The 23,691-nt window shown below is 41.1% G+C and overlaps 2 protein-coding genes across 8 annotated transcripts in view; one reads left to right on the top strand and one right to left on the bottom strand.

The window, feature by feature from the left end:
* The window catches only part of Sh3d19 (SH3 domain containing 19), a 155,540-nt gene that overhangs the window by 22,067 nt on the left and 109,782 nt on the right, over window positions 1-23,691 (top strand). The gene's annotated exons all lie outside the window — the stretch shown is intronic.
* Prss48 (serine protease 48) lies at window positions 1,896-11,254 on the bottom strand. Its single transcript, XM_035450587.1, is given in 7 exon segments — window positions 1,896-2,002; window positions 2,005-2,074; window positions 2,077-2,238; window positions 6,163-6,347; window positions 6,882-7,132; window positions 9,045-9,207; window positions 11,206-11,254. Coding segments are annotated over 7 exon segments (987 nt in total).

Genomic DNA, 23,691 nt, shown 5'->3' with positions numbered 1-23,691 from the left:
TCCTGTCAAGTGACACAGTCCTTTTGATTGCTTTCTTTCTACTTGGACCCTGCACCCACTAAAGGTTTATGTTTTGGTTCCTGGTTCATGAGATCCTATTCTGGTTGGGCATAGAGAAAAGGTAGAGTGATATACTAGGAGGCTGAAGAGGCAAGCTAGGGCCAGGTTTGAGGGCTCTGTGGACCATGTGCAGGATTTTTCTCCTTACCATGTGAAGGACTTTTCTCCTTATTCTCTGAACAAGATAGCGTTGAAGTGCTGTGAGTAGGAGAAATAAGGAGGCTGGTATTAGAAGTATTTCTCATTTTAAAAGCATGGGTGTGAATGCTCTGGAGAGTCAGGGAAGTTGGGTATAAAGCTCCAGCATAAGAAAGGACACAGACTCTTCTGCTCTTCTCTTCTTCCACCTATTCTCTCTCTCTCTCTCTCTCTCTCTCTCTCTCTCTCTCTCTCTCTCTCTCTCTCAACCCTGTTTCTCTTCTTTCTTAGTCTCCCTACTCTGCCGGGCCTATAATAAACTAGTTAACATATCTAATTAAAAAAAAAAGAAAGAAAGGACACAGAATCACCAGTTAGGATGCTGTCATAGCAGGTACAAAAGTGAGATTAAAAGTTAGCAAAGTCTTCCAAAAGTTTAAGTTATGTGTATTTATTTGGTCTGTGGGAAATGAGTGCATGTGCCATGTTTATATGTGGAGATCAGAGGATATGGCTCCTGGGAGTTGGTTCTTGCCTTCTACCTGTAGGCTCCAAGGGTGGAACTCAGATCTTCAGACCTGGTAGCAAGTGTTCCTACCTGCTGAGCCATCCTGCTGGTTCAGCTCTTAAGTTTCCAAGTCCACCTCACTGTCCTGCTTGCTCTTTTTCTCATTTTAGATACTGTCTCTGTAGTTTACACTGGCCTTGAACTCCTGCCTTAGCCTCCTAAATGCTTGTACTGCAAGCATGTGCCATGCCTGGCTTTTATACTCACTTCCTATTTAATGTATTTATTTATCAAAAAATTACTTTTGAAAGTTGATTTACCACAAGAGGCACAGATACAATAAATAAGTCAAATGAGAAATAAAGGATGGCTCAAAGGTGTATAAATGAAATTATACCAGAAAATCAAGGAGAAACAGAACTAAGCTCTGTGCTCCTGCAGTCTGAACACAGAAGCTCTTTCCTTGATCTGAGCATTTAAAGTCCTTTATTATAAAACAGGCATTCTGGAACCTTAGTAGTTTAAAATTGTTTACCTAAGACCTCAGGGCTTGAGCTCATAGCATTAGTCTACTTAGTTGATCGATCTATGTTTTTTAGACAGGGTCTTGCTTTAGAATGGGGCCTTCTAGACCGGTTTGCCTCAAACTCATCATGTAGCACAGGCTGGCTCCAGACTTGCTGACCTCTGATTTCAAGGTGCTGTGATTAGAGACTTTGCTACCAAACCTAACAGTATTTTTAATAGTAAATCACACAGGAATTTGAAAAGAGTAAAGCTATTTATATGCACTCCTTGTTACAGACTGAGGGATAGAAAAGGATTAGCAGGGAAACAAAGGCTAATAGAGGAGGCAAAAAAAAAAAAAAATACAGAGTAGGTAAGAAATCTATGATGCAACTAAGTTTCAAAATAGACCTTCCTAGAGTTCCTTGGAGACCCTCCCTTACACCATTTTAATTTTTTTAGCTTGCTTTTCTAGTAGTTATTTAACTCATATTCACAAATATGTATTCATAGAAAGCATCCTTCCTCTGTCATAAGATACATTATTCTGGGATAAAAATTTAAAAATACCATGCATAGATGTGGTAGCCTTATTTATTAGCTGTTTGCATTCTAACCACTAAAACATGAAAAAAATCAAGAACCTTTAAAACAAAATCATGAAGGAATCTCCGTGACTCTCTTAGGAGTTCTCTGCCCAAGGCTTTATTCTCCACCCATTCCATCTCATTAGTTCCCCAGCAGCAGCGTCTCTATTTTGTCTTGGTATTGTGTTAGGGCCAAGGCTCAGGAGGATCCCAGGAGAGCCAGAGAAAGAAGTACAGTAGGGAACAAGAAGTCACGTAAGTACAGTCACCACCCGAGCCCTGGGCTCTTGAGATAATGGCACTGATCCATTTTTGGTAGTAGGTCACGTTGGTGTAGACTCCAGGAGCAATTTTGCCACATTCCAAACCCCAGCTTACGATACCTATCTGGGTCCAGACACCATCAATTTGACATGTCAGAGGCCCTCCGGAGTCGCCCTGAGGGAGACAGAAAGGCCAGAGCTCAGCAGTGAAAAGGCCTGAGAGGGTAGGGGAGTGTATTATTATTCAGGAGGGATGAACAGGACCTGAGCTGTGCAACTGCAAGGGAGCTGGACTTCCTACTGCTTCAGGGAGAGCTCACAGGAGTTCTAGAATCAATAAAATTTGAAATTGGCAGGGACCTTAGAAAAGTATGTTAGTTGTTTCTAAATATTCATTTGATATACTGTGAAAAAGCAAAGGAAAGTTAATACAATATTTCTCATTAAGGTTTTCACTACAAAGTAAGACTTAAATGAGTGTAAAATACCCTTGTTTTTTTCCCACAGGTTCTTATTGTGTTTTTAGTGTGGTGTTCATTTCTTCTATGGGATGATGGCAGCCATTAGTAATTTGTTTCCTGTTTCTTTGTTTTATAACAGTTTTAAGATTTAATGTTGAGCTCAGTTGACTTTGTGTGTCTGGCCTGATGCTTGCCCACACTGTTTTGATTACTGTCACTTTATAGAAAGCTTTGGAATCAGAAGGTTTGAGTCTTCAACTCTATTTTTCTTTTTCAAGACTGGTTAGGGCCATTTGAATTTCCATATGTGTTTTAGTATCAGCTTATTAATTTCTCAGTCTAGCTATTTTTTCCCAATTTTATTTTAAAACAAACTTTGGCTTTTTTTCCTTTTTATTGTCTTTCTGTTCTCTGCTTCAGTAAATAAAATCCTTATTTCTTTGTTCTTTTTGCTCCCCAACCCCCAGAACTGTGCCCTCTCTCCCCTTCCCCATCCCCCTCTTCTTTTCCCTTTTTCCCTCTCCCTCTCTCTCCTCCCGCTCTCTCTCCCCTCTTCCTCTCTTTGGTGGCTGTCTTTCTCCTTGTTCTCTTCCTTACCCCTTTCCTCTTCAGTGTTCAGAGTGAAACCATGGCTTTGCACAGACAGGGAGGTCCTGCCTCTACATTATGTCCGGACTCCTTTCCCAGTGTCTTAATATAGAGGTTAGGTTCTTATCTTGAGATATTCTTGTTTATACAACTGACATTAACAACTATGAGTTTCTCTAACCACTGCTTAAGCTCCGCCCATAAGATGTGTCTTTACTTCATTTCTATCAAACTATTTCTCAATTTATATAGTGATTTCTTTTTTTGGCTCACTGGTTATTTCGGAATATGTTAACTACCACAGATCTGAAATGTCCATATTTTTTCTGTTACTTATTTCTAACTTTATTCTGTTGTTATTAGAGATCCTACTTTGTATGATTTCAATCCCCCTAACTGTATTGAGACTCAGCTTACAGCCTTGGATAAATCAGTTTTGGGGAATGTTCCATGTGCACTTAAAGTGTGTTCTATTCTTTGCTGCTTATCTCAGAGCAACTCTGCTGCACATGAAATAGAAAAGCCAACTCTATGAAGGCAGTGGAGAGGTCAAAAACAGACAGGAATTGGGTTAATCTTCAGAAGAAAAAGAATAACACTTTGTTTTTCTATGATTTTCTCTTAAACAGGCCCATCCTTCACTTATCTGATAGCTAGAACTTAAAGAGAAACCCACAGTCTTGCTGGCTCGAGATCAGGGGACAGAGCTCAGAGCTACCACAGGCAGTTAGGAAGTGAAGGGTGAAATGCTAGAAAGGAGAGAGGAAAGGAGGAAGGGAGCGAGAGGGAAGGGAGAGAGAGAGCAAGCCAGCAGCCTAGAGCAAGCCAGAGCAATGCAGCATATACGTGCATGAAATGGAGGTTCAAGCATTGGCTGGGTTGGTTGTTTTTATGGTGCTAGGAATCAAAGCCAAGGTCTCATGAATGCTAGGCAAGTCTCTACCATTGAATAATACCCACAAACCTTGATGACTGATAGTTGAATAGGAGAATGACATTTGAAAAGTATATGATGAAATATTAAGAAAAATAAAAATTTAAATTTTGTGTTTACCTCAGTATATTTGTGAAAAATTACAGGTTTTTAAAAATGTAATAACAAGTGGCTACTTTGGTCTAGATCAGTAGTTCTCAACCTATGGGTCTCGACCCCTTGGCAGGAGTTGAAGGACCATTTCACAGGGGTCACATATCAGATACCCTGCATATCAGATGTTTACATCACAATTCATAACAATAGCAAAATTACAGATATGAAGTAGCAACAAAAATAATTTTATGGTTGGGGGCCACCACAACTTGAGAAACTGTGTTAAAGGGTCACAGCATTAGGAAGGTTGAGAACCATTGCTCTAGATCAATAGTCTTATGTTTGAAGGAATTAAATTGATATAGGTCAACATTACAGAAAACATAGCCAATCAAAATACAGTGATTAAGAGCCCTGACTCCTTTTCCAGAAGACCTGGGTTCAATTCCCGGCACCCACAACTATCTAACTCTAGTTCCAGGGGACCTGACACCCATGGCAAAACACCAACACACATAAAATTAAAAACCCAGAGTTGTGGGGCCTAGTACCAAGGGATATATCTATAGTACAACTCCCACACCTAAGGCTCAGGGAACATTATGGAAAAAAAGGCAGAAAGATTGTTTAAAAGCCAAAGCTTCAGCTGGGCAGTGGTGGCACATGCCTTTAATCCCAGCAGTACTCGGGAGGCAGAGGCAGAGGCATGCAGATCTTTGTGAATTCGAAGCCAGCCTGGTCTACAAAGCAAGTTGCAGGACAGCCAAGACTGTTTCAACGAGAATCTGTCTTGGAAAAAAGAAAAAAAAGCCAAAGATTTGGGAAGTTTGCTGTGAGCTGTGTCTCCTAGTAATGTCAGAAGCTGCACAGGGTCTCACCAACATGACTGCCCAAATATGAGTTGAACAAAGACAACAACAGACATGCCAAAGTAGACAGTGAAAACCCCATGCAGCCTCAACCCTACACAAAGAGCTATAGGCAACTAAGGAATGCTGAGTCAGAGATATGGTCTTGGTTATCTAATACCAAATGGTCAGCCCTAAAAATATACATGTAAGTAACATTATACAGACTGAGCAGGTTGTATATAGGAATATATATACATAGGAATATATATATATGCATGTAACAAAAATGAAATGAAAATGGAGGCTGATGGGGGAAGTGCTCCTGTGTATGAGTTTGTCTTATTGGATGATAAATAAAGTATTTATGAGGCAGCAAGTTAGGCAGGACTAGGAGTTGAGGAGGATTCTGGGAAATGTAGTAAAGAAGTGTTGTGATTCAGGCAGGAAGTGACATAGCAGGGAGACTCATATATAAGCAAGGGCAAGAAAGAAAGTCGTTCCCTTTTTTCTTGCTCTTCCTCCTGGTCTCTGCTCTGGAGTCATCATGTGATCTACCGGCAAGAGAGGGCACCAGCAGAAGGTTTCCTCAATAAGATAAGTCTTATAAAATATCATATAGATTTATGATAATTAAGACTGAGCTAGCCACAACCATCTGTTATGAGATCCGGTGCCCTCTTCTGGTGTACAGATATACATGGAAGCAGAATGTTGTATACATAATAAATAAATAAAATCTTAAAAAAAAAAAGACAACTAGCAGATGAGAAATCCTAGTCATTGGCCAAGCAGCAGTAACTAATATAAGTCTCTGTGTGTTACTTGGGACCTTAATGTGGTGGCGGGCAGAACTTGGGCAGCCTGGCAGAAAGTGCCCATGTGGCAACAGGGCTCAGGCGGCTTTGGAGTAAAGACTTATTGTTTTGAAAGGGAGAAGCATATTGTAGGGTTTAGAGGGAGGAAGTGAAAGGGGGAAATAATGTGATTATAATCTCAAAAATTAAATATTGATATAGGTTAGCTGATTTGTCCAGCATAACTGAAGAATTACTGTCAGAACCATCATTTCTTGGGTGGTAATTTATTGTTAATTACAGATAAAATAACTTAGATAAGACCTCCTGGCAGGGAAGAAGGTACCCTGGAGTGCCTCAAGAGCAAACACTAACCTTGCAGCTATCCTTTTTCATCTTAATGTCACTAGCACAAAATTCGTCCTTCTTAATGACCGGTTCCAGCCCCGGGATGAACATGCTGAGGGGGTTGTACTGTTGCTCACACTCCACATCATCAATGAGGGGTACTTCAACTTCTTGGAGGAAAGCAGGGTACTGACCTGCAGAGGAAGACAGGAATGAAAGATTGTAAAACCCTGGAAAGTAACAGGGTGCCAGTCAGGACCAGCCAACTTCCAACCACACTTGCTATGCGAAAATCGGAGGTGCTTAAATCCAAACAACTGAATTTGAATTGCTTCAGTTCATACCAGCATTCTAATAAAGAAGCCAAAATGTAGGTAATCAAAATTATTCTAAAATTGTTCTCCTCCTCATTTTTCTGCTTCCAGATAAATTCCTATCATATCTCTACTTCATTCTGGGAAAGTATTGACATGCATTTTATAAACAAATTAACATATACACACCAAAAAAAAAAAAACCAACCCCTAGACTCTCCAAACATTAAACCTTGTTTAATAGTCTCTGAGGGAGAGGTAATTATGTGTTTAAATTGGTAATATTTTCTCTCTCAGTTATAACCAGACTCTAGGCATGATATAGAAGTAAATAAACAGGTAGCTGTCAAAAGTATATTTTATTTGAAGACTTTTAGATTGATTTGATCAATTAATCCCTCTCTCCACCCATCTCTCCTGTACCTTTCATGTTTTGTCCCCATCCAGTCACCCAGCAAGAAGCTGGAAGCTTATGATGCTTTGAGATATTGGGCAAGCAAATGGGCATAATGACAGAGGTGAAGGTGACTGGGGTAGACAGTTTCAGCAGGGCAATGTCTCCATTTGTATCACTCTTTTTGGGATGGATGACGATTTTGGACACATAGTATTCCTTGCCTTTGCTTGATTGTCTTACATCAATGGATCCAAGCCATATACTGTATGGAATAAAAATCCAGTGCCTAAGAGGAAAAGATAGAAGAGTATAAAAGTGGCATATTGGCTTGCCGCACATTAGACAAGCTACCTATCTGTAGCCCAAAGTCATCTCTGAACAAGAAAAGATGATACCACCAGGGCTCAGTTCATCTTGAGCTAAGATTAGTTTGTGTCCTTTTCTTATCTCCTGTGCCCTGTCCTGACTTCTCTTCTTGTGATCTCCACTTATATGCTGGTGGCCATAATTTGTCCTACATACTCTCCCTGGTTCCCCACTTAACCTCTTCCATTCTCCATAGGGTGTGTGTGTGTGTGTGTGTGTGTGTGTGTGTGTGTGTGTGTGTGTGTGTGTTAGTTTCATAATTTATTTTGTACACTAAATAACCTAAGTTCTTGTCTCAACACCATATATTGCTCTTTCTTGACACCCCCCTCACCCATACACACACACACACAATGTTTTGGACCTTAAGTTCCAAATACTCAAGGTAAGCCCTGGGCTTTCTTATACATCTCACTTTCCAGCCTTGTCCTAGTTAGTTTTTTATCAACTTGTCACAGCTGAAGTTACCTGGGAAGAGGATTCTCAACTGAGAAAATGCCTCCACCAGATTGGTATATAGGTGAGTCTGTGGGAGGGGTCGCTCCAGGGCAGGTCTTGGTGTTATAAGAAAGCAGGCTGAGTAAGGTATGGGGACAAGCCAGTGAGCATGGTTCCTCCTTGGTCTCTGCTTTAGTTGCTGCCTTGAGTTCCTGTCCTGTCTGTTTCATGATGGACAACAACTGTAAGCTGATGTAAATCCTTTTCCTACTGGGTTGATTTGGGTCATGGTCTTTATTACAACAAGAGAAAACAATGATGAGAAGCCTCTATCCTTAGTGTTCACTCCTCTCCCTAAAGGTCGAAACTTTCTGTTTTGATCAGTGTTTTCTTGCCACTGGGTAAACTTCCTGCACTGCAGGTTAGATTGGATCTTGTGATTGCATTTCTCATAAAACCCTTTGCTTTACCTGAAGTTCATAATGTAGTCTTGTTTTGTTTTCTTATGCCCATCACAGATCCATCATTTTGTCCCCAAACTCTCTGCTAGAAATACAAACTTCTCAGTACATCCAGGCGATACTGTCAGGCAGTCCATTACCACCACCAACGTGCTTCCTTGGCCCTCTGCCTTCTTGTTTCTCCCTGCCCATATGCACGAGTGGTAACATTGTTTTGTGGCTTTGAGTATTTGTAAATGTCTGTGTTTATACACTATCTATTCATAGTTTGTATATGGGTAGACTATATAATTCTGAACTAGGAAGAAACTCTCCCTCAGCATTTTGAAGTCACTATACCATTTTTCTGAATTTTCATGGTTGCTAATGAAAAAGCCTGTTATTTTGACTTCTATGCATATTAGTTATCTGTTGCTGCACAGTTAGTTTCTACAGTGTTCTGTGGTGTAAATGAAAATGTATTTGTGTCTCAGATTCTTTGAGTCAGGGATCAGCTGTGGCCTAATTTGTGCCTCCATCTCAGGGTCTCTCAAGCTGCTCCAGTCAGGGCGGGCTGCAGTCAGCTCCAGGCTTGACTTGGGAAGAGTCTGCTCCTGCTCACTTACATTGAGTTGGAGTCCTCATGAGGAACCGGTTTCATATGGTGCTCACCACATGGCAACTTGCTTTCACACAATGACTCTGAAAGCTCAGACTGTTTGTGAGAAACAAAAGCTCAAGACAATCTCCTGACAGGTAGGTAGTTCAGAAGAGAGATAGTACAATGAAAGGGACTTGTCCACACCCTGTCCCCGATTGTGTTCACTCCAGGAGATGTAGTGTTTCCTTCTGCCCTGCTCATCTTAACACTTGTGCTAGCTTATTCGTTCCCATCATGCCATCCAAACATTCCCAGAGAAGCCATCTGTGGGTCAGCTCCCAGCTACAACTTACCCTTTTAGGCAGTGTGCTGCTGTCAGTACCCAATTCTTGCTGATGAGGGAACCTCCACAAATGTGGGCCCGGCCAAACTGCAGGCTGACCTGCCAAGGCCAGCGCCCCAAAGCAGCAGCTTGGCCCCCTACGATTCGTCCAGAGTATACAGGTCGTCCACACACTAGACAAAGGAGAGAAGGAACTGTGCAGACTGGGAAGTTCTGTTCAACCTCTGGTGTCCATTTCATCATTGTCCCCAAACTCCCATCTCATCCTTTTCTAGGATTTAAGCCCTCCCTAAGGCAATTTAACCTCTCCCTAAGACAATTTATGATTCCCAATTCCAGTTTGTTTGTTTGTTTGTTTCCCCAAAGAATGTGCTTTAAGTATATGGGTGTTTTTATCTGCATGCACATCCGAACATCAGAAGAGGGCGTCGAATCCCATGGGATGACAGTTATAGACGGCTATGAGCCACCATATGGGTGCTGGGAATTGAACTTGGAACCCTTGGGAGAATAGCCAGTGTTCTTAACTGCTGAGCCATCTCTCTAGCCCCCCTCCCCACCCCCAGAATTCTAGTTTCCAACCCAGCAGTCCTAAGCCAGGGTGGAGACTACTCACCTGATTGCAAAGTTTTCTTTCTGCCATAAGGGCATTGACAAGACCCTACAGAAAACACACTATATCAGTAATGCATTGTAATGATAAGTCTTTCCGCCAGCCACTCGAGTTTCACCCGCCACGTGGGTGGCCAAAATAACACACAGAGACTTATATTAGGTACACGCTGCTGGCCAATGGCTAGTATTTCTTATCTGCTAGATCAGTATTAATTATCAACCATACTATTAATCTATATATTTATAAGACTTATAGAGGACACCGGCCTTGTGTTCTGTCTTCCTGGCGATCACATGGTGACTCCCGTCTCTAATACATTTCCCAGAATCCTCCTGACTCCTAGTCCCACCTATCTTTCTGCCTCATTGGCCGAACAGTGCTTTATTCAACAACCAATAAGATAAACATATACATAGAAGGACTTTTCCCATCAATGCATAGTAACACATCTTATGTTTAAACTCATGGAACAGAATGCTTTCCAGATTGGTGGTAAGGCTAAAATTTACAAATATCTACCAGTCACTGGGGCTCTTGATAATTATATGCCTCCCTTCCTATAGCAACTGAAGTTTACCTTACTTGATGATTCAGGGTCATTATCAGGAACATCAAGTATGTTTGGTTGTAATACAATGATGCCCTGGGATGTTTATGAGATTTATAGGCTGTTTATTTTTATGGCATTTTCTTTAACTGAATTGTCATTTTACAGTATTTATGAATCTTTTTGCTACCTCTTACCTCTTTGCTACTGACAGCATAGCCTTCTTTTCATCTATTGTAAGCCAGAGAAATAGCAAGTTATGTATTATACCTGAAGCAAGTTATGTATTATACCTGGAAAACTGCATTTCAGGCCCAGGTCTTACCTAACTTCCTCCCTATAGGGAAGAAGCCTTGAGTGAATGAAGCCCTGAGTGAATGTATACTGTTGACATGGCCATGGTCACATGCCAAGGGCCCTAGCCTCAAACCTGTGGGAAAATGGCAAAGCCCCCTCACTCTAGGGGTGGGGCACGGAGGGAAAGAAGAGCCTTGGTTCATGTGTGGATGGCAATAATATGGGCAGAAAATATCCCAGTCTCTTTCCAGGATCTGCTCAAATTATTCTTTTTTAGAGAGGCCATTTTAGACTAACCTGTTAAAATTACAGCACACCTCTTCTTCTTCTTCTTCTTCTTGTTCTTCTTCTTCTTGTTTGTTTTATGTAGGCTAGGTTGACCTAGAACTCCTAAATGTAGCACAGTCTGGCCTTAGCCCTCCTGTCTTGCCCCTTTCCTTTCTTAACATGTACTACCCATTACTGTGCTTTATAATTTACATTTTTAATTCGTGCACTGATTATAAGTCTCATGAAGACAAAGACCTTAGTTTTGTTTACTACTTTATCTAACTAACCACGGACATTAAAAGTCTCATATATGCAATAATCTCCCAAGAGTTTCTTAGATGATGCCACTCACAAGTAGCATCCATATGTTATCATATAATGTCTTCTTGAGTCAAATGGCTTCTGCTTTTCGCCCCTCTTGGCCCTGCCCGTGGGACTCACCTAGCATAAGCAGCAGCAGGACCATGGAGACAGAGAAGGCGGGTCCCATGCCTCTGCAATCAGGTGCAATACTTTCTCCTTCCCACCTCAGGGCCCAAGCAGAGGAGTATCCTGGGAAGGGGCTGGACCAGCTTCTGCTGTAGATGGGAGCTCTCAGCCAGGCTGCAAGGGATCAGATTTAACACTTGCCGGGACCCTGCAGCGCTCCCTACTGTGACGAGGAAGCCCACTGTGTGGCGTTTTCGCCTGAGTGGAGTAACAAGCTAAGGGTACTGGGAAGGTTTTGTCTGTCAGGAACGAGAAGATGAAGGGGGACAGGATTCGTAGATTAGTCAAAAACAAGAAATGGGAGCCTGACGAGGTGGCGCACACCTTTAATCTCACCCAGCAGCACTCAGGAGGCAGAGGCGGATGGATCTCTGTAAATTCGGAACCAGCCTGGTCTACAGAGCGAGTTCCAGGACAGCCAGTGCTACACAGAGAAACCCTGTCTCGACATCCTGCCTCTCCACAAAAAAAAAAAAAAAAAAAAAAAAAAGGAAGAAAGGAAAGAAGGAAGGAAGCAAGGAAAGAAGCAAGGAAAGAAGCAAGGAAGGAAGCAAGGAGGAAATTAACCCACTGAGTTAAATCCATTTTTCTTTTACAAATCAGTTTTACAAATAAACTCTAATAACAATAATCTGTGTATAGGACATTTATTGTAGACTCAGGTTAATACCTGGCGTATGAGTGGAAAAAGCCAGGAACTGAGTGCGACAGGAACTGGAGCAAACCTAGAGCAGACCTGAAGACCAGAGCTAGGAGGGGTTGGATGATGTTAGCTTGAGAGCTAGAAGCAGGATTGTTCAGTGTTTCCATCAGATTCCTTGCCATTCATACATTAAAATAGCTCAACTACATCTCATGCCACCTCCTGAGAGCTTCCTTGTAGTCCATTTGAATTACTGAGAGGCTTTATTTGATGCAGATAATCTGTTCTTACCAGGACATAGGTTCTCATGGCTATGGATTATTTTTGAGGTAGGCCTCCTTATATAAAAAGAGGAGGGGTGGGGGGATGCAGAAATGTCAGAGCAGACCAGCTGTTTTTTAGTGAGGTTGCCCTCAGCCCGACTCCCCTTACTGTTGTGAAGATGATGCCTGTGTGCACACTCTCTCGTGCATCTGAAACAGAGTCCCAGGCCAGCCTTAGAAATGTGATCTTCCCGAGAGTTAACTTTCTGGACCTATGTCACCTACTATTTTATTTAAATAACTACAGTTAAAAGACATTTTTAGACGTGAACAGTAAAAAAGCCATGCCTCCATGTATTTGTTTACTGGCTGCCCTGCTACATTTTACCAGGTTTGTGCTTTTCAGATCTACTTGTTTTGAATTGTATCTGCCAGATAAAGTGCCATCTTTGCCGTTAACCTACTAGCGTCCTGAAGACTGTCTTGGATTCTTAAGAGCTTTATACATTCGAACTGGCTTTGTAACAGTTGTGTGATTTTCATCATCTTATAATTTATGACTTCCTGCTTTCCATCTTGTTTTTTTTTTTTCAGAAGAAAAAAATCCATTTATTTTAATCACAACCACCTTTGTGGGTATTTCAAATAATTTATGGTGTTCACAATTTTATCTGTGAATGTAGCTTTTAAAAAAAGTCAGGAGGCTGGGAATAGCTCTATAGCAGAATGTTGGCCTAGCATACACAAGACCCTGGGTCCTACCCCAAGCACTGCAAAAAGTAAAAAGTCAGATCTTTGTCTAGCATTTGCCTCTGAATTGTGTCTGGAAATGGCTAGTTTCTCCTTGTTTTGCCATGATCCTTGGGTTCTGGACGGGTCTTTCACTTGTCTGGAGTAAAGGTTTGTGCAGACACTGTTGGGCCCCATCATTATCCCAGGTTGCTGGGCAAATGTGAAGTTTGAACTGACTCCCTTTATAATTTTGTTAGGTTGCTCACAGAATCTCTTTTCCCTTCCATTAATATATTTTCTAAAAATGTACTTTGGCTGGGCAGTGGTGGTGCACACCTTTAATCCCAGCACTTGGGAGGCAGAGGCAGGTGGATCTCTGTGAGTTTGAGACCAGCCTGGTCTACATAGCAAGTTCCAGGACAGCCAGAGTTGTTACACAGAGAAACCCTGTCTTAAAAAAAAAAAAAAAAAAAAAAAAAAAAAAAAAAAAAAAGTATTTTGCTACTGCTGTCTGTTAAATTTTGTTGTAGGCAAACTCTGTAGGATGTAATGAGGGCACCAGCTTCTCACTCTGAAAACTGGAGGGTAAAAAAGAGTTGTCCTGCTTTTCCTGTACAAATTATAGTTCACAGAAACCAGTTAGGCTCAGTTGGTGAGGGACAGAGTCTGCCCAATAACTGTCTTTGGACTAGTAGAAAATTTAAAAAATTAGAAGGTCACTACTTGCATCCCATCATGAAAATTGATTAGGATAGTGGTCACAAATAGCCAGAAGCCTTAGTTGAAAGGTGGATTCATATCTTAGGCTGGTACCTTTGAGCCCTCTGATCAAGTGTGGCATGGCTAAAAGTGGGACAAGGCAGACATGTGCCTCTTGATGTCTCGAATATGAAGCACACAGTACCTCCTGTGCAGCATTCTTGTCAGAAAAAGAGAGACCAGAGCTCTAAAGCTACTTCCATTTGCCAAAAATACAGGGGATGAAAGATCCAGTTAAATTACAACACAAGGAAGTAAATAGGCAGAGTCAGAATGTGGGACATTTTCTAAAGCTGCTAACCTAGTTTCTGTAGTAAGTCAACCCTGTGGAGGAAAAGGAGGGAGAGAGACTGCGCTAGTTATAAGAGACTTTAAAGAGGGAGGCAAGTATTGTCCCTGTTTGGATCCTGATTCCGTAAACCAACTCTAATGAGTCCTTTTTCTGCAAGGTAAGAAATCTGATAGAGCTGGATATTGGATGAGTGGCCTTAATCTTGGTAGGTGTGACAATGACATTGGGTTATATAAGGAAATATATATTTTCAAAGAGAGAACCAGGAACCCCTGAGTCCTTTGTAAATCTGAGCTAAATTCTTTTTGTCATTTTGAAGAATGCTCCAGTGGTTTTTAGTCTGTAGCACTATTGTTTTCATGGATGAAGCATTGTGGCCTTGAACACATCATCTAATCCAATGGCCTTTCTCCAGGCTCCTGTTGGGCCATGCAGGGATCAACTGAAGACCATAATATCCTTTATAAATGTAACATTGACTGTGCATTGCCTCTTTATCATCGTATGCTTTATTGATTCTACTTTTCCTCTATAATTTTTTAGTTTCAGTTCAGCAATCAAGAAACATGCTAGACTGGACAAGCTAGGCTCTCCTGGCTTTTCTAAAATAGGGAAGCACCAGAGAATTGGAAGTAATGAGTGTAAATCTTAAGCCCACCCCATGGACACTCTTGGAGCTGCTCTTACCATGTTCTGTCTCCGGTTTTGGATTCTCTGTCCCCAGATGTTACAGTTCTGGTGTTTTTCAGTTGCTTCTACTGTACACAAAAGCTGCTGGTTTGGGAAATGGCAATATTGGGGCGGGGGGAGTCTTGAGAACTTTGTTACTTGCTATGAAGCTGTGGACAAGTTATCACCTCTTTATCTTTGCAAAATAGGAATAAGTAATACACCATAAGATTTCCATAAGAATTAAATGTATTAGTACAGATCTAGCATTGAGCTTGGATTTCACCTATTAAAACAGCTTAATAAACTGCAGCTGTTGTTCTTAGTTTAATTCTCAACAAACATTACCTTGGTGACAGCTTAGATTTGTGCCTGTGGACACTGGAGGCTAAGATGCCCCAACCTTGGCACTGGTGGCCTTAGGGATCAGATGACTCTTTGCTGTGGGGGTTGTTGCCTTGTTAATTGTGGGGTATACGGAGCATCCTTGGCCTGCCAGGTGGAGGGAGTTCCCTACTATTAGTGGTGACATGTCTCCAGACATTGCCAGATGTCCCTGGGGTCAGAGTCAGTAGGTTGTTGAGAACCTGTTTGTAGAGGAAGGATGCCACATTGGAAATTAATTTTTATCATTGGTACCCTAAAAATAAAATAGGGGCAAAATTGACTTGCAAGTTGTGTAACTTTTTATTTACATCCTGTCTCTTCCCTATTCAGTCCATCAAATCAATCTATAATATTGGAAAACAATCTCCTAAAGCAGTGGTTCTCAACCTTCCTAATACTGCAACCCTTTATTACAGTCCCTCATCTTGTGGTGACTCCCAATCATAATATTATTTCTTTGCTTCTTTGTAACTGTAATTTTTGCTACTGTTATGAATCATAATGTAAATAGCTGATATGCAGGATATCTGATATGCAACCTCAAAGGGGTCACAACCCAAAGGTTGAGTACCACTGCCCTAAAGATTAATTGATTTCTCTAGTATGTGTGTAGTAAACCCTGTTATTGACCATTTTTAGTGCCCTCAGCAACAGATACCTATGTTCTCTACTAGAAGATCTAATCTGGGCCTGGCAAGATGGCATAGCTGGTAAAGAGCTTGCCATAGAAGCCTATCTACCCCAGTTCAATCCCTGGAACCTACAGTAAAGGAGAGCATTGACTCATAAAAATTGTCCTCTGACCTTCATAGTTGCTGTGGTGCACAGGTCCCTGTACACACATGCGTGTACACACACACTCGAATATATACTACCACCACCACCACTAATGATGATGATGATGATAAGCACAAATCTAAAAGGCCCAATCTGGTCTTAGTTCTTTAACCTGAACAAAAAAAAAATTTTTAGTCAAGCTTTAGTTTCACTACAGTAGTCATAGAACTAGTTACTGTGTATATGTAGTGTATTTGTTCCATCAAGTCCACACCATGAACAGCCCTCTTTCCCTGGCTCTTCGTTTTCCTAGCTGGTCTGTGTATATCTGTTGATGAGACTGACCCTGTGCAAAGCTTTGCCCTGCTTCTTGCCTTATTGTAGGGAGTTGTACTGTCCTATACATTACTAAAGAAAAAATACTTCCCTTTTAAAAATTTTGCTTCTAAAAAAAATTGCTTCTACTCATCCTGAGGAATCCTTCTTCATGGTTTTAACAGTTGTCTTAACAGTTGGATTTCTGTAGTGTGTAGTTCTAATCTTATTCATTTGAAAACTAAATTGAAGCCAGACAGTGGTGGTGTACAACTTTCCTCTCAGTAGGCAGAGGCCAGGGGAACTCTGAGTTCATGGCTAGCCTAGTCTACAGAGCAAGTTCCAGGACAGCCAGGACTACACAAAGAAACCCTGTCTGAAACAAAAAAAAAAAAAAAAAAACCAAAAAACCAAAAAACAAAAAACAAAACTACAATATCTTCCCCACTCCCACCCCAAAACAAGATTGAAGAGAGCAAGGCACATGCCTGTAACCCAGGATTTGGAATGTGGAAGTAGGAGGATCAGGAGTTCAAGGTCATCTTCAGCAACACAGGAAATTTGGGCATAACCTATGGGTTATATGAGCCCCTAGCTCCAAAAAAAAAAAAAAAAAAAAAACACCCATCCATAACATTTTTTGAGATGCTGTTAGGAGGTGGTGCACACCTTTAATCCCAGCACTTGGGAGGCAGAGGCAGGTGGATCTCTGTGAGTTCTAGGCCAGCCTGGTCTTCAGAGTGAGTGCCGGATAGGCTCCAAAGCTACACAGAGAAACCCTGCCTCAGAGGAGGAGGAGGAGGAGGAGGAGGAGGAGGAGGAGGAGGAGGAGGAGGAGGAGGAGGGAAGGAAGGAAGGAAGGAAGGAAGGAAGGAAGGAAGGAAGGAAGGAAGGAAGGAAAGAAAGAAAGAAAGAAAGAAAGAAAGAAAGAAAGAAAGAAAGAAAGACAGACAGACTAGGACATTTGTGTCTTCCCTCAAGCTGTTTATACCTGCTCAAAAGGAGAAATAAACAACTACAAATGGAGGCTTGCACTCTAATAAGATGTCCAATAATTGGGCTCAGAGGGTGGATGTTGTTTTAGTATAATAGAAGGAGGAGCCTTTGACAGAGCTTTTCAACAGTAAATGAAAGAAACCTATGATGGAAAGAGCCGTATGTTTGGAGTCAGGCAGTTCCGGATAAATCTGTTAATATTAGCTTGGTTGTTTTGTGTTTTCATTTGTGGGATAATTAATAACCTTTAATTGTTAAGACTAAATAAAGTGATATTGAAAGTGAACAATGACAGGAAATGTAAGTTTGTGCCATAATTAAGAAATGAGACAAAGATGTTTTGTCACCTAAAGAATCCAGGTCTTTACATGCATATGATTTGGCTCAACTCATCTCATTCTTGGTTCTAGCCCTTATCTTCTTGGCTTCTGGAATTCAAGGCTTGTCAGAGCACCCCCATCCCCCAAAAAAATCCAATTTATTACATTCCAGACTTCCAAAAGAAACTAGTGTCACTATTTACAAGGGGAACTACTTATTTCCTCATAATTTAAAACATTTCTTTTTTTCCCAACAAGGCATCTTGTTCGTTATGTGTAGGGAAGCCAGATGAGGAGGTAGGTGTGGTTTGAAGAGCCTAAGAAGAGAGCAAGTGGTGTTGGCCAAACAACAAGAGGCTTTGATGTACTGGGATGAAATACTCATGCAAACTACTGTACAAAAACTGCCTAAGAGCTGTTCTCCACAGCATCGTATGTTTCTCTAAGAAAATGCAATGCTTCTGCTTGGACTCATATCTCAGAAGCTTAAGTTCTTATAAACACATATCGTTAACTGACTTCCCCTCCAAGATTCCATGACTACTGGCTGTTTTTCTGCAGTCAGTATTCAATGTTGTAGGCAAAAACTAACTTTTCCTACAGGTGATCTCATTCCAAGTAAAATTATTCTCAAGTTTAGTTTATTCCTAGAATACATGAGGAATAAATTTATAGAAACTATTTGCTTTTCTTTTAGATGTAACTCAATTACCTATTATCTATTATATTTAAGTTTTGATTTTAAAACATTGTAGGGCTGGGGGTTGTAGTATAGTGGTAGAACGCTTGCCTGGCACACACACACACACACACACACACACACACACACACACACACACACACACACACACACTCACTCATGATCTGCTAGTGTAGGAGAAGAGAGAAATCTAGGGTACAGGGTATGCTGAGGCTACATAGTGATCACAACTCTCATTTCCGACAGTCAACAATTAACTTTCCAGTGTATTATTAGCAGGCATGAGCATCATCTATTGTGTCTATAAAAATCAAACTCATGCCTTAAGGTAAGGATTGTATCCTATTGTTTACAAAGTACCTTTCAACTGTCTTATGATTCTATAGCAATCTTTTCTCCACCTGTGTGTTTGGGGCTCTAAAAGTAGACACATGGTCTTCTTTCACAATCTTTTATGTTTCTACATATTTGGCATCTCTTTCTTATGCTTAAGCATTCTCCAATGTCAAGTAGAATAAATTGTAATCATTCTTTGAATTTTACAGTTGAGAATTTTTTTCAAAGTTCTAAGCACTTCATGTGTTTGGAAAAGTTTAATTTTTTATTATTTTCTTAATTTTATGTATATGGGGTTTATCTTCATATATGTCTGTACCCATTGTGTGTTCCTGGTGCCCAGAGAGGCCAAAAGAGGGTAATTACAGACAGCTGTGAGCCGTCATGTGGGTGCTGGGAATTGAAGTCCAGTCCTCTGGAAGAGCAGCCAGTGCTCTTAACCACTGAGCCATTTCTATAGTTCTGGAAAGCTTTTATAACAGTCCTGATTTAGTTTACTTACCATTATGTAATTACTTTTTTGTGTGTGGTTATTAACGAAAGCTGTTGTTTTCAATAGTTATTTTTTTTAAAAAAAATGAAATCTCAGATGCTTGCTCTGTTTTTCATTCTACTTTGTGCCAGAACTCCTTCCTATAACTAAGTTTTACTCTTATCTATCATGTGATATATTGTTGTTTTAGTATTTTATGGAAAGAAAAATGGACTTAGCCCTAGCCAGTGTATAACCCACTCATCTTTGTATGGTGGAGCTTAGGAAAAGAACAATAAGACAGCCTTGCATCTGTTATGAAAGGTGTTTTTAGACTGCTCTCTATACATATTGAATATACCTTTAATAAAACTTTGCTTAACACCACTCCTGAGAGCATGACTATGACATGCTTTCTGTGGATGGGGCTAATGAGAGATTCAAGGAATTTCCCCCACATTCTTCTATTTGATCCTTGAGCACCAGGCATGGCCAGCCTTGACTTTGGAGCCATCACAGTTTCCCTTAGCTTCTAAATGAGGAAAGCAGCCTTTAATATGTCCCCTGTGATGGTTTGAATGAAAATGGACTCCATTGGTTCATGTAGTTAAGTTCTTAGTCCCCAGATAGTGGACTGGTTGGGAAGGATTAGGAGGTGTGGCCTTTTTGGAGGAGGTGTGTCACTGGGGATGAGGATTGAAATTTCAAAAGCCCATGCCATTCTCAGTTAGCTTTCTCTCTGCCTTGTGCTTTCGGATAAGGATGTAAGCTCTCAGCTACTGCTCCAGCACCATGCCTGCCTGCCCCCTGCTATGTTTCCTGCCATGATGGCCATAGACCCTCTGAAACTGTGAGCCCCCAATAAACACTTCTGTTACTTGCTTTGGTCATGGTGTCTCTTCACAGCAATAGAGAAGTAACTGAGACAACCCAATCTTTGCCTCTTGACAGTCACACCTTGTTGGCATATTTCTAGAGACTACAACAGGAAATAGTAAAATGACTGACACCGGAGTAGCTTATGAAAAGACCTAGGTTCTTACTTTCATTCTTTCTTTCTTTAGTCACTCACTCTTGAGAAGCCATTTTCACTAAGGCATTTCTGCAGAGAGGTCTCTGTGGGTGGTGCGTAAAAGAATGACAAGCAAGCTGAGGTCTTGCAGGTACACGAATGAGCTTAGAAAAGAAAGTGGAATATGGCCAAGACAGTGGCAGTCCATGAGAGAACCTGAGCCACTACTCCCCAGCCCAGCCCTTCCTGGTCACTGACCCACAGAAAGGAACTAAGGTTTGCCATTTCAGTGACTTAAGTCTGGAATAATCTGTTGTACAGCAGTAGATGACTAATGCGCTGTGTAGGCTCTTCTAGCCTGGTCCAATTTAACTGAGTTCATTTGATCTTTTACATTCTTCTTCTTTTATTTTTTCAGAATTCAGTCTAAGTTCTACATTGGGTGGTTTTCTTCACAAGAACAGGCTCACCTCTGGACCCCAGCTTCTTTTTCTACTGAATGTGGAGAGTGGTTGGGCCAGGTGGTTTCTGGATTCCTTTCAGCCATAAAGTTCTGTGCTTCTAAATTTCTTTCCAAGCTCTGCATCATTTTCATCAAAAGAATAAGTATGAGAAGTGTTAGAGTTGACCAGTTGTTTTTAAGTGACAGATTATAGCTATATAACCTCATGTGTTCTACTATGTTTTGGTACATTTATTATATAATGATTGACTTAAGATATTGGGGTTATCCATCGTCTGAAGTAGTCAGTCTGGCAGCTCGGCTTTCCAGGCAGACAGAGAAAGTCAAAAACAGGTTAGACTTACAGGGTGACTCATCTGAGGTCCCCAGAAGTTGTAGCAAGTTCTCAGTGCCAACAGAGTCCGCACCTGTCCTCAGGAGCATCAGAATGAGCAGCTGGGAGCTGCAGCAAGACCACCCTCTCACCTTTGTCTTCACTTCAGCCTGGCTGTAAAAGGATCAGACTGAAAGAGCAGCTGCAGGGCCAGACAGTGGAGGCAAAGGTGCTGTTGGGGAGTTTCTGCTTACTATGGGGGATGGGGGAGGGAGAGGCAGGGGAAGGTATTACAATAAGTCTTTACTCCAAAGCTGCCCAAGCCCTGCCGCCATGTGGGCACTTTCTGCCAAGCTGCCCAAGTTCCGCCCACCACCACGTTAAGGTCCCAAGTAACACAGAGAGACTTATATTAGGTACAAATGCTGCTTGGCCAAAGACTAGGATTTGGCCTGCTAGCTCATTCTTAATTATCATAAATCTATATATTTTATAAGACTTATCTTATGGATGCCAGCAGAAGCATCCTGTCTTCCCGGGCTCACATGGTGACTCAGGAGGAAGAGAGAAGGTGCTGACTTCCTTCTTGTCCTTGCTTAAGTACTGAGTCTGCCTGCTATGTCACTTCCTGCCTAGATCTTTTACTACATTTCCCAGAATCCTCCTTGACTCTTAGTCCCACCTAACTTGCTGCCTCATTGGCCAAACAGTATTTTATTTATCATCCAATAAGACAAATACATACATAGAAGCACTTCCCCCATCAGGAAGGTGAGCAATATAAAGAGCAGGGCCTACTTAGTGGCTAGTGTTTGTAGTGTGGGACAAGTCTAGCCACAGACCATCTTCTGCCCTCTCATTATATCTCAGGAATATGTCCTGGTCTCCCATCTATTTCCTCCCCAAGAGCGGGTAGCTTAGACCAAGCCCTAAACTGGAATCACCAAAAAAAACCCTATGAAAACTGGCTGTACCTGACTGTTAGCTAACCAGTGTTTTCTACTTTCTCTTTACATTTTTGCCCTCCTGTGCTTTACAGTCCTTGATCACCAGGTATTTATTATGTATTTGTAAAATACAAGGTGTGGGGCTAAATGAAGACCAGAAGTTTTAGCACTAATGGGGCTGTGAGGTGGACAATAAGAGACCCTAGTGGGAAAGGAAAAGTAGCTCAGAAGCATTTGTTTAGAACTTATATCATGTTTATTAAAGACAATAGTAGAGAAGGCTGTGGGAGCTAGGGGACAGCATTGGCATGCATGGCACGGGCTGTCCAGCCTTGTTCCCAGCCTGCCTGCAGGTTGACTCTGAGAACTTGTGAACTTACAAGGTCTAACTTGACTGCTGAGCAAGAGCTGCTTATGATTTCTAATAAAATAATGATGTTGGAGCGGCTGAGAGTCCTTTCTGTTTTAGGCCCTGTGTTCAACACAGAATGCATCATGAGAATAATAAAAATGTATAGGGTCAAAGGTCCATGGGGAAAAAGGGAGGGGTATATTTCCCAAGACTCAAGGACAGGATTGTAATGTTGTAAGGATTACAATTGAGAACTGGAGGTTTCAAAAGGTCAGTGCACTAAAAGGCATGTTACCTTTCCCATCCTACCTGATGATGGCAAGTGTATGTTCAACCAGGAGATACTTTTTCCTCCTTTGTAATAAAACTCAGGGAATTTGTCACATTATTATAAGCACATTGATTAACATAATAAGCAGTTTGATAGAGAACGTTGTTAAGGTGATCTCCCCATACATGCTGACACCATCATTGGAGATACACTAACTTAACTGAAGTTTTCACATTCCTGCTTATAGAACTTGAAACACAAGTAGAACTCAGGGAAGATGCCCAGCTGTGCACTCTAGATCCCCTAGAGCAGTGGTTCTCAACCTTCCTAATGCCGTGACTCTTTGATACGGTTCCTCATGCTGTGGTGACCCTCCAAACACAAAATTATTTTATTGCTGCTTCATAACTGTAACTTTGCTACTGTTATGAATCTTAATGTAAATATCTTTGTTTTCTGATGGTCTTAGGGGCACCTATGGAATGGGTCATGACCCACAGATTGAGAATCACTACCCTAGGCTGTGGGATATTATCCCAAGAAACAGAGCTCCTTGAGAGCCCACCTCAGCTTTATCTGATTAGGAACTGCAAGAAGGTCTGTGAAAAGGACAAAAGTATCAAAATAACAAGTAACATTAACCTCAGAATACAAAGCAAAAATAATCTTGGCCATAGCACCCAGAAGTTAGGATTTATAAGGTATGAATATGTACAATTTATATGAAGGCAATTATAAACCCTGGAGAAAAGAAAGAAGTTAAAATCTTTTGTTATTGTCAAAGTTTTCCTTTTGGTTTATAAACCAAATAGCCCCTCTAACAATGAACCATTACGCAGAAATTTGAAAATGATTCTAAATAATTTGAGATGCTCTATTATAGAAACTCAACAGTGTTTTTTATTTGCTCGGTGTTCTCATCACACGGTGGCCCTTCTAGTTTTCATTCCCATTTTGTGGATAATGAAACTGAGGTTCTTGGAGGTTAAGTGACAACTAATCATCTTATAACATTAATTAGCAAAGGTTGGTAATACCCTGATTTCTTAATATTACAGATTCAACCCAGATCTTCAGATTCATTGTCTAACAACATACCCCTCCATGCTACAAAAGGCTCCTGAGACTGGAACCTCATTCATTAACCTAGCAGTCAGTTCTCGGGTTCTTATATCAGGTGCTGGACCTGTTCTAGAGTGGGCATGTGATAACAGAAAAATGCCCTGTCTGGATATTTTATTCCATCCCCTTTTAGAGAGTTTAGTATTGCTTGTGACTTTCATTTGCTCAGATAAACCACAGGAAGAGAGAAAAGAGCAAAGGCAGAAGATGGCATCCCCGTGAAGACTACATACCTTTAATACAGGACTTGTAAATATGAGCCACTAAAATAGAATAGCCAGTTGAGACAGGAGGATC

The sequence above is a fragment of the Cricetulus griseus genome (assembly GCF_003668045.3).
Source record: "Cricetulus griseus strain 17A/GY chromosome 1 unlocalized genomic scaffold, alternate assembly CriGri-PICRH-1.0 chr1_0, whole genome shotgun sequence".
NCBI lineage: Eukaryota > Metazoa > Chordata > Mammalia > Rodentia > Cricetidae > Cricetulus > Cricetulus griseus.
Note: the sequence above shows the minus strand (reverse complement) of the source record. Positions and strands in the feature narration are given on the sequence as shown.